The sequence below is a fragment of the Vipera ursinii genome (assembly GCF_947247035.1).
Source record: "Vipera ursinii genome assembly, chromosome: 9".
NCBI classification, from domain to species: domain Eukaryota; kingdom Metazoa; phylum Chordata; class Lepidosauria; order Squamata; family Viperidae; genus Vipera; species Vipera ursinii.
Window position 1 is genome coordinate 19,310,566 of NC_139523.1, and position 10,591 is coordinate 19,321,156.

A 10,591-nucleotide genomic window follows, 5' to 3' on the forward strand; every position below is an offset into this window, starting at 1 on the left:
TAGCATCCAATTTGGAAGTAGAGTATGTCCCAAGTCATCTGATAAGCAGAAGCTCTTAGTTGAACAAACCCTGCTGGCTTAAACCACTGGCTCAAATATGGCCATTTCTATCTTTAATAGATTTAGTAGACCGTGTTGAAAATCTAACACAGCGTTTCTCAATCTTAATAATGTTAGGATATGTGGATTTCAATTCCCAGAATTCCCCTGCCAACATGCTAGCTGCGGAATTCTGGATGTTGAAGTCCAGATATCTTAAAGATGCTGGGACTGAGAAACACTGATTTAGGATTTCAAGGAAGCATTACATGGATAGATTACTGGATTTGAAATATTTTTGACTGAACTGATTCTTGGCATGATGGCTCTAACTATTTGGACACGAGAGGCTAAAATTAAGAGAGGAAACAGGAGTTGGGGTGGATTTGGGAAGTCATGGAAAGACTTCAACCTTGCGTAGCGAGTATGAAATTTAGAAGCGCTACCAAATAACAAAGCTTAAAACTCTGCCTGATTTTAAATCTGGATTCTCTTTCTTCCTCTGCCTTTTAGATTCATATCTGTCTGCTGGGGCCATTGCTGGGATTGTGATTGGTTGCATTTTGGGGGGGCTCCTGATCGTTGCGCTCCTGTTCTTGGGGGTCTGGCTGATCTGCCTTCGGAGAGGTGAGTTGGGCACTCGGCCAGTCAGAAAATAAATTGAATTGACTGATAAACCGAGTTCAGTCAGTTGGGAAAAGAAAGCCATTGGCAGTTATGCCTATGGAGATTCTCAGTCCTCCAGGTCATGTTTGTCCCAAGGATGCTTTTCCGGGAGGCACCTGGATGTTCTTGTTTTTCTTTGAAGACGTTTCGCTTCTCACCCAAGAAGCTTCTTCGGCTTGAGAAAAGCTTCTTCAGCTTTTCAAAGAAAAAGAAGGCAGTCCAGTCGCCTCATGAAAAAGCATCTCTGGGACATTGGCAGTTATCCTTTTTTTTTAATCATGGTCCCCTCGTCTGGAACGGCACCTCCCCAATTCCAACCTCAAGATACAGCGGCTATGCATTCTCCTGAGTTTGGTAAAGCTCTTGGCTCTTTTTCCAGAGGTTAACTGTGGTTGTGTATTGGTGGCTCCCCTAATGGGTGTTTTGTTTCTTTAGTTCTGTTTACAGCTTTAGCTATGGGTTTAGGTATTTCTTTGGGAGGGGGTGGATTTTGGAAGCTACCCTGAGTCTTCTGCAATAGGCACCCGTAACCAGTCGGCTCGAACAGCATTCTTCAGAATGAAAAAGGTCTTCTGCAGTCACGACATAAGCCTGAGATTGAAAATCAGCCTTGTCAGATGTTATGTTTTTTTTTTTATCCTGCTCTATGGAGCCGAGAGTTGGTCTCTGACAGAAGGCCAACTGAAGAGACTAGAAGCATTTGAGATGTGGACTTACAGGTGGCTGTTACGTAGAAGCTGGGCTGACAAGGTCAGAAATAAGGAGGTGATAAGCCGCCCGGGAAAGCCAAGGGAAATCATCAAAACAATTAAAAAAACAAAAGAATGTTTCGGACAGGCAATGCGACAGCCAGAAAAATACGGCATACTCCATTTAATCCTCCAGGGAAAGACTGAAGGCAAACGAGGTCCAAGCAGAAGAAGAACACCATGGCTTCAAAATCTAAGGGACTGGTTTGGACAAAACTCAGCGGCACTTTTTCGTATGGTTGCTGATAAAAACAGGATCGCCAACACCAACGCCAACATCCGATAACGGATATGGCACGAGAAGAAGAACCAGTCAGTTTAATTCAGTTCAGTTCAATCCTTTGGCACCAGTTTTGCCGATTAGATTCAAAGCTGGAACTTGCTGCTTAATTTCTGACTAAACCAAGCCCAGCATCTTCTGCCGAAAATTAGCTATAGAATTGAAGCAAATGTCACCCAGGAGCCACCTCTTAAAGGCCTCCCCTGGGTGCCTCATAAGACTACAGATAATCCTTGACTTGAAACCACAGCTGAGCCCAAAATTTCTGTGGATAAGCGAAACATTTGTTAAGTGAATTGTGCCCCAGTTTACGACCTTTCTTGCCACAGCTGTTAAGCAACACTGCAGTGGTTCAGTTAGTAACATGGTTGTTAAGTGAATCTGGCTTCTTCATTGACTTCGTTTATAAGAAGGGTGCACAAGGTGATCACATGACCCCGAGACATTGCAACCATCATAAATTCAAGTCAGTGGCCAACCATCTGAATTTTGATCAGGTGATCACGAATAGAATAGAATAGAATAGAATAGAATAGAATAGAATAGAATAGAATAGAATATACAGTAGAGTAGAGTAGAGTAGAATAGAATAGAATTAGATTAGAATAGAATAGAATAGAATAGAATAGAATAGAATAGAATAGAATAGAATAGAATAGAATAGAATAGAATAGAATAGAATATAGAGTAGAGTAGAGTCCCAGCTTCTGCCAACCTAGCAGTTCAAAAGCATGTAAAAATGCAAGTAGAAAAATAGGGACCACTACGGTGGGAAGGTAATAGCGTTCCGTGCGCCTTTGGCATCTAGTCATGCCGGCCACATGACCACGGAGATGTCCTCGGACAAGCGCTGGCTCTTCGGCTTTGAAATGGAGATGAGCACCGGCCCCTAGAGTCGGAAACAACTAGCATGCATGTGCGGGGGAACCTTTACCTTTTTAGAGTAGAATATAGAATAGAGTAGAGTGGAGTGGAGTAGAGTAGAGTAGAGTAGAGTAGAGTAGAGTAGAGTAGAGTAGAATAGAATAGAATAGAATAGAATAGAATAGAATAGAATAGAATAGAATAGAATAGAATAGAATAGAATATAGAGTAGAGTAGAGTAGAGTAGAGTAGAATAGAATAGAATAGAATAGAATAGAATAGAATAGAATAGAATAGAATAGAATAGAATAGAATATAGAGTAGAGTAGAGTAGAATATAGAATAGAGTAGAGTAGAGTAGAGTAGAATAGGAATAGAATAGGAATAGAATAGAATAGAATAGAATAGAATAGAATAGAATAGAATAGAATAGAATAGAATAGAATAGAATAGAATAGAATAGAATAGAATAGAATAGAATAGAATATAGAGTAGAGTAGAATATAGAGTAGAGTAGAGTAGAGTAGAATAGGAATAGAATAGAATAGAATAGAATAGAATAGAATAGAATAGAATAGAATAGAATAGAATAGAATATAGAGTAGAATAGAATAGAATAGAATAGAATAGAATAGAATAGAATAGAATAGAATAGAATATAGAGTAGAGTAGAGTAGAATATAGAATAGAGTAGAGTAGAGTAGAGTAGAATAGGAATAGAATAGAATAGAATAGAATAGAATAGAATAGAATAGAATAGAATAGAACAGAACAGAACAGAATAGAGCTGGAATAGACCTTGGAGGTCTTCTAGTCCAGCCCTCTGCTCAAGCAGGAGACCCTATATACCATTCCAGACAAGTGGCTATAGAGTAGAGTAGAGTAGAATATAGAATAGAGTAGAGTAGAGTAGAGTAGAGTAGGAATAGAATAGAATAGAACAGAACAGAACAGAATAGAATAGAATAGAATAGAGCTGGAATAGACCTTGGAGGTCTTCTAGTCCAGCCCTCTGCTCAAGCAGGAGACCCTATATACCATTCCAGACAAGTGGCTGTCCAGTCTCCTTAAAAACCTCCAGTGATGAAGCACCCACAACCTCTGAAGAAGGCAAGCTGTCTCACTGGTTAATTGTCCTCACTGTCAGGAAGTTTCTCCTTCATTCCAGGATGCTTCTCTCTTTGCTCAGTTTCCAACCCTTGTTTCTCTTCCTGCCCTCTGGTCCTCTGGAGAATAATTTGGCTCCCTCCAAAGCGCCTGAAGGCAGGACAAGAAACAAGGGTTGGAAACTGATCAAAGAGAGAAGCAACCTGGAACGAAGGAGACGCTGCAACGGTTGTGTGTGAAAAAAAACGGTCCTAAGTCACTTCTTTTCAGTGCCATCATAAATTTTTTTTAACAAGTCACTAAATGAACTGTTGAAAGTTGAGGACCTCCTGTATTTTAATTCCAAATGCCCCCAAATGGAAAGAGGAACCCACTCTTTCTCACTGCCAAGCCAAAGTAATGTTTTGTCTGCCTTACTCCTTGTAGCGAAGAAGAAAGCTCCACCCACCCCACCGGAGAATCAACACCACTATCTGTCACGCCAGGTGAGACCAAAAGGGGTGGAAATTTAATGAGAGACTGGGGGGGGGATCTGAAGAAAATGGCAGATTGCGGCTCTGCGAAACTCACTGGGAAATGCCCATTCTAGGCCAGGGGTCTTCAAACGGGGACTTGTGGACTTCAACTCCCAGAATTCCTCAGCCAGCGTTGCTGACTCAGGAATTCTGGGAGTTGAAGTCCATGAGTCGTAAAAGAGTCGAGGTTGCCTATCCCTGAGCGCTGAGTGACTTGGATAATAACACTGATAGAAAAAAAAAATGTCTTGATGCCTGGTCAGCCTGTTTTCTTTCAACGCGGTTTTAGTTCCCAAATGGGAGGAAGGTTGAGCCAAGCGACTCTTGGGATAATCCTCGGTGGTCATCAGGAAACTCAGACATCTATGCCATCACCCATGAGGAACATCTGCACAGATACCTCAGCCCAACCATCTCGGTAAGGTCAGGTAATAAGCATCTTGCTATGGAATAACAGCTTTTCCTGTCCAGATCCCATCGTGGTGCCTGGCGTCCTGCCAGGGTCTCCGACAGGCATAGACTATAATGGGGAATGTCTCTTCCATTTTATTGTCCAAATACGATTGCCCTATTCCTCATTTATTCTGTTTACAAAACAGCTTCAAACGCAGAGAAACCAAGCGCCACATCACCAAGGGTTGGTATAACAATATCTTCTGATTTTTTTTTATTTTTATTTTTTTTTCTGGGCGAGATGTCTTTGTGCCCTGCTTGGTAAAGATGAGGGCGTTTCGCAGCATTATGTGTTTGAAGGAACCCGAATATTGCCTTAAACAGGTTGCCGTTGGCGCCGATGTGGTTTCCAATATTGTGGGCCCTTTGCGCTGCTCTCTGTTAGATCATGAGTTCTGGACCACATGGCCAAGATGGACGACTCAGGACTCAGGGTTCATCATAGCACACTTTATTGCTTCAGCACAGACTAACTAAACAAAGGGCAACTGCCCCTTTTATATACCTAGCCAGGTATACTTCGAACCAATCCCCATAACCGGATTTCCCGCCAAAGGATGCCCGGCCAATCCTGACAGAGCACCCTGCCACCTGGTGGTGTCAGTGGCTTATCTCTGTGTGACATCCCCTATGTACATAACACTCTTCCCTTCCATCTTTCCTCACCCGGCCTCTTTTTCTCTTTCTCTTTTTTCCTCCTTTCTTCCCCACTCCACCTCTGAATGACAAGCCTTTTAACTTAAACTGGTTTTGCCTTGGTTCACTGAGCCAATTACAAAATCCTAGGGCTGGCAGGCCTCCGCTAGGGATTTTGAGAACCTCGCGGAGAAATATTGCGACTTTCGCAAAAAAAACCCACAACAATTTCAGCTCCCTGTAAAATTGCCCCATTTTTCTCGGTAAAATGGGCCTCGCCTCCAAACTGACATCAATCCTTGGATGTTTGGTTGGTAGTCACTTGGGCAGTTTTCCTCAGAGATTGCCTTCCTCTCCGCCACTTCTCCTGAAAGGAAAGGGAAGTCAAAACCGTGGAAGAAGAGCAACGTTTTGTTTATATCTCCCTTCCAAACAGTTTGCCAATGACACTGTTGTTTCTCTTTTCTCGGTTCTACCCAGCCTATTGGCATCAGGGAAGGCACTTCCTCTTCCCCAACTGTGCAACCTGGCACCAGGAAGGTGCGGAATGCTACCCAGGTCTGAAATGGCAAAGATCACAGCCAGCCAGACTTGATCGCTAAAATGGGACTTGTGAAGAAGACACCCAGCCGGTTTTGGTCACTGAAACGGAACTTGTGGACATGACAACCAGCTGGTTTTGGTCACTAAAACAGGACTTGTGAAGATCACACCCAGCTGGCTATAGGACTTGTGAAGATCACACCCAGCCAGTTGTGGTCACTGAAATGGAACTTGTGAAGATGACACCCAGCCGGTTATGGACACTAAAACGGGACTTGTGAAGATCACACCCAGCTGGCTACGAAATATCTGAAGATGACACCCAGCCAGTTGTGGTCACTAAAATGGAACATGTGAAGATGACACCCAGCCGGTTATGGTCACTAAAATGGAACTTGTGAAGATGACACCCAGCCGGTTATGGTCACTAAAATGGAACTTGTGAAGATGACACCCAGCCAAATATAGTCACTGAACTGGGATGCTGAGATCCCGAAATGGATTTGTGCCTTCTTCTCGTAGCTTCCTTAGAAACCGACAGATGGATCTCATCAGTATGAGATATGAACTTCAACTTTCTTGGCTAGAACTCTCCTCATCTAGGTAAGAACCAGCATCCTAGTCCTCCAAGAAGCTATATTTTGCACCATCAAAATTTAGACAATTATTTTTTTGGATGCTGAGATTTCCGATGCAGCTTTTGGAGCAGAGCACACCACAATGCAACCTGATTTGCGGGCCTCCAATGAGTCTTCTAGAGAGCTGATGAATGGATGGTATGTTAGAATCCCCAAGCTCGCTTTGCAGCCAAGGACAACGGACAATGTAAGCGAGACCATAGATCTTGTGCTTGGATAGAGGGAAGGATATGACTACAGTTGGATTGAGATGTGCCTTACTTTTCCAAAACTGTTTTAACACATGAAGCTGCTTATATTCTGAGGCTGCCCACCTGCCAAAGCTCTCCATTCTGTTATCAAAAGCCCAGCATTGGAGTCTTGCCCAGTTTCTGTCTTGGACTCCAGTCAAGATCCTCTGCTTGGTTACAAGGGAAAACGATGGTGCTTTTAGAGCAGAAACAGGTATATCTTCCTGGCTTTTTGTTAATTTGGAGTCCATTCTTCAGTTCTGTGTGAATGTGCTGGCTGGGGAATTCTGGGAGTTGAAGTCCACACTGCTTAAAGTGGCCAAGGCTGAGAAATACTGCTAAGATTACCATATGGTCTGAGTGGAGGGGTTTCCATGAATTCTTGCAGCCCCACTCCACCCACCCCCACCCCCCAACTGGCATCAAAGTGGGATCCCCAGTCTTCAATATAAGAAGAAGAAGAAAAAATCTGGGAGTTAACCGTTCTGTAAAACTGACACAAAATCCCCTTATAGCTGGCACAAAAGAGGCTATAGTTGCAAGAAAATTAAAACTGTGTTAATATATAACACAGTTTTAATTTTCTTAGTCATACTACAGTTCCCTTGCGCCAGCATTAATGTGAGTACATATTTGCTTCCGGAGAGAAATATGGAACACCTTTATTAAATTTGCTCTGCAGTGGTGTAATTAAGGGGGAAGGGAGAGGCCTAACTTGGATAAAAGCCAAACAAAAACAAAAAATGGGAACCAAAAACAATGTAGTATGAAAGTTTTAAGGTAACATATTCAGTGGAGGTTCTCAGGTTCTCAGGAAAGTAGCTAAGAAGAAAAATCAGGTCAGGAATGGGAACGGAGTCAGGATTATCCCAGATTAGGTGCAAGAAACCAAATGGATCAAATACGATCAAGATGCTTATTGGCAGGGTGGAAAACAAAAGCTTTGGAAGCTGCAGATTTCAAAATTTGGGGTCTTTTAGGGTCCAACAGAAAGACCAGGGCCCATCAGAAGTGCAGATACTCAACTTACAACCACAATTTCCATTACTAAGCAAGTCCGTTGTTAAGTGAACCATGACCTATTTTAAAACTTTTTTTTTTGGCCGCATCGTTTAGGAAATCACTGTGGTTGTTAAGCAAATTGCACAATCCCCATTGATTCTGCTTCTTGGAAGCCCGCTGGTAAGCTGCATGGCATCCCATGACCCCAGGAAGTTGCAATCGTTGCAAATACCTGCTGATTGCCAGGTGCTTCAATGCTGGTACTTGAAGTCCACAAAGCTTAAAGTTGCTGACGTCGAGAAACACTGGTCCACCAAATAAAATAGCTCCCAGCAACGAAGAGAACATACACACACACACACACACACACACACACACACACAGAGAGAGAGAGAGAGAGAGAGAGAGAGAGAGAGAGAGAGAGAGAGAGAGAGAAGAAAAAAGCAAATGGAAAGTTCAGATCCGTAATTCAGTTTAACCATCTTGACTTGGAAGTAAATCTCATATAAACATATTTACCGTAAGTCTAGCAGCCTTACTGGTGGGGAAGCTCCATGACTCTCTGGCTATGTTATTTGTTACATGAAAACTTTATCATGACCCAACGGCAATTCAATTTCCTGGAGAAATGGGATTCTTTAAGACGACAGTGTTGCAAATAGTATTACAAACCAAGTAGAACCCCACCATTTGAATGTAGGTGCAAACTCACGTTCGCCTAATTTTCAGTTGTCCTAAATTTTCCAAAGATGTTTTCATCTCTTTTAAAAAAAAAACAAAGTGTGCATATTTTTAGAAAGGTACTTAATGAATTTTGTATTGGGGGGGGGAATAAAATATATTTTACTATATTCATTTTTGTATGGATTTTTTTTTTAAAAAGCGAAGATTAATGGGGAAAGGAGGCATAACAGAAAGAATAGATTGCATGGACATTGGGACAAATGAAGGTGGGCAGCAGGTTATCAGCCATTGTTCTGTCCCTGATGTCAAATGGGTCTAGGACAGGGGTAGGCAACCTTGGCTCTTTTATGACTTGTGGATTTCAACTATGCTGGCTTGGGAATTCTGGGAGTTGAAGTCCACGAGTCATAAAAGAGCCAAGGTTGCCTACCCCTGGTCTAGGACAACTCGCTGTGGCCAACTTGTCATAGCTATCTTCCCACGGCCATCTCGCCGTGGCCAACTCGCCGTGGCCACATTGCCGTGGCTAACCCAGTGTGGCCATCTTGCCACAGTCAACTTGCCATGAGACAAATCACTGTGGCCAACTCACCCACAGGACAACTCTCTGTGGGGAAATCCACATGAGAGAACTCAGCACAATAAATGTTATCTGCCACTATTTCTTCTACACTATTTTCATTTTTGTGGCAGGTAATATTTATCACACTGAGTTATCCCATGTGGAATTATCCCTCAGCGATTTGGCTGGAGAAAGTGGGCCGTGGTGAAATGGCCTCCAGAGAGCTGGCCACAAAGAGTTGCCCCATTTTGTGTCAAATTACTCCAAGTTCCATGCAATAATGCAATTCTCTCAAACAGGAATGGACACTTAACATTCAACACCCATCACCAAAGCCCCTGTTTGGAGAAGATTGTGGGCGGATTGGGCATGGGGTCAAGGAAAGAATACAATTCAAAGTGCACAATAGGGCAGGATATGCCCCCATACATGCCTATACTTACATCTGTGCAATTGCATAGGTAATCCTCTACTTACGACCACATAAGGGAGCGGAATTTCTGTTGCTAAGCGAGTTGAAACTGATTTTATAACCTTTTTCTGCCACAGCTGTTAAGCAAATCACACGGTCATTAGACCCGCTGTAACTTTGAACAGTCATTAAGTGATCAATTATGGCTATATTTAGAAAGGGCCTTCTTCATAACTGAATCAACTGACCCATCAGGGACTGGCAACTCAAAATGGTGGGATGGGGAAAGAGGTCACCACCACAGGGAGAAAGTGTCAAGAGCCCTATGCAACCTTTTGACTTTTCTCAATTTCTCCCCCTATTTAGAGTAGAATATAATAACAGATTCAGAAAGGGACCTTGGAAGTCTTCTGTTCCAATCCCTGCTCAGGCAGGAGACCCTATACCTTTTCAGACAAATGCTTGTCCAATCTCTCCTTCAAAGCTTCCAGTGATGGAGCACCCACAACTTCTGGAGGCAAGTCATTCCACTGACAATGTTGTGATTCAGCGTCAGCCTGTGGTTTCAGCAGCTGAGTCGGACAATTCTGAAGAGGAGGAGGAGGAGGAGGGGTTTGGAGAACCTTTGGTGTCAGAGGAAGGTTCTGATGCACCACAGAACTCTCAGCCAGGCCCCTCCCATCTTGTTCCTCCTCAGACCCAACTGTATGAGCCTGAAAGATTGGAAGAAGACGATCCACAGCTGGCTCTGTTCAGGGATGCTAGGAGCAGAAGGCAATCTAGCAGAACTGAGCAGAGGAAAGCAATGAGGCAACTCGGGAGAAGGCAATGAGAAGCCACGCCTTGAGACTGCTCTTTAAAAGGGGAATGGGTGGGCAACCGTTTGAAGAGCTTCTGATAAAGTCTTGGTCTGTATTTGTTTAACTTTTGTTTGAACTTTTTCGTTTAGCTTTTGCAAATAAATTTGGTTGGATTAGTTCCAGCCTATTGAATATAGAAAGGGGTTGTCCCTGACACTCCAACAAAGCCGGTCGTAGGCTGGAACAGAACAGACAAATTGTTCTCACTGTCAGGTAATTTCTCCTTAGTTCTAGGTTGCTTCTCTCCTTGATTACTTTCCACCCGTTGCTTCCATCTATGCAACCTGAGCGTTTCCTCTTTTCTGTCCTTTGGCATCAGTTCTATTTATCTTCCTGGCCACACGCACGCAA

At 43.1% G+C, this 10,591-nt stretch overlaps 1 protein-coding gene across 4 annotated transcripts in view; it reads left to right on the top strand.

The window, feature by feature from the left end:
- The window catches only part of VSIG10L (V-set and immunoglobulin domain containing 10 like), a 28,347-nt gene extending 19,799 nt beyond the window's left edge, over positions 1–8,548 (top strand). For 2 of the 4 annotated variants that reach the window (XM_083369178.1, XM_083369180.1), the window contains exons 8-11: positions 553–666; positions 4,132–4,190; positions 4,510–4,648; positions 5,790–8,548. In XM_083369178.1, coding sequence (XP_083225304.1) covers positions 553–666; positions 4,132–4,190; positions 4,510–4,648; positions 5,790–5,911 — 434 coding nt within the window. In that variant the 3' untranslated portion in view covers positions 5,912–8,548. The remainder of the gene's footprint in view (positions 1–552; positions 667–4,131; positions 4,191–4,509; positions 4,649–5,789) is intronic. The other 2 variants (XR_014493268.1, XM_083369179.1) reach the window with 2 other exon arrangements.
- Positions 8,549–10,591: the final 2,043 nt, after the last annotated feature.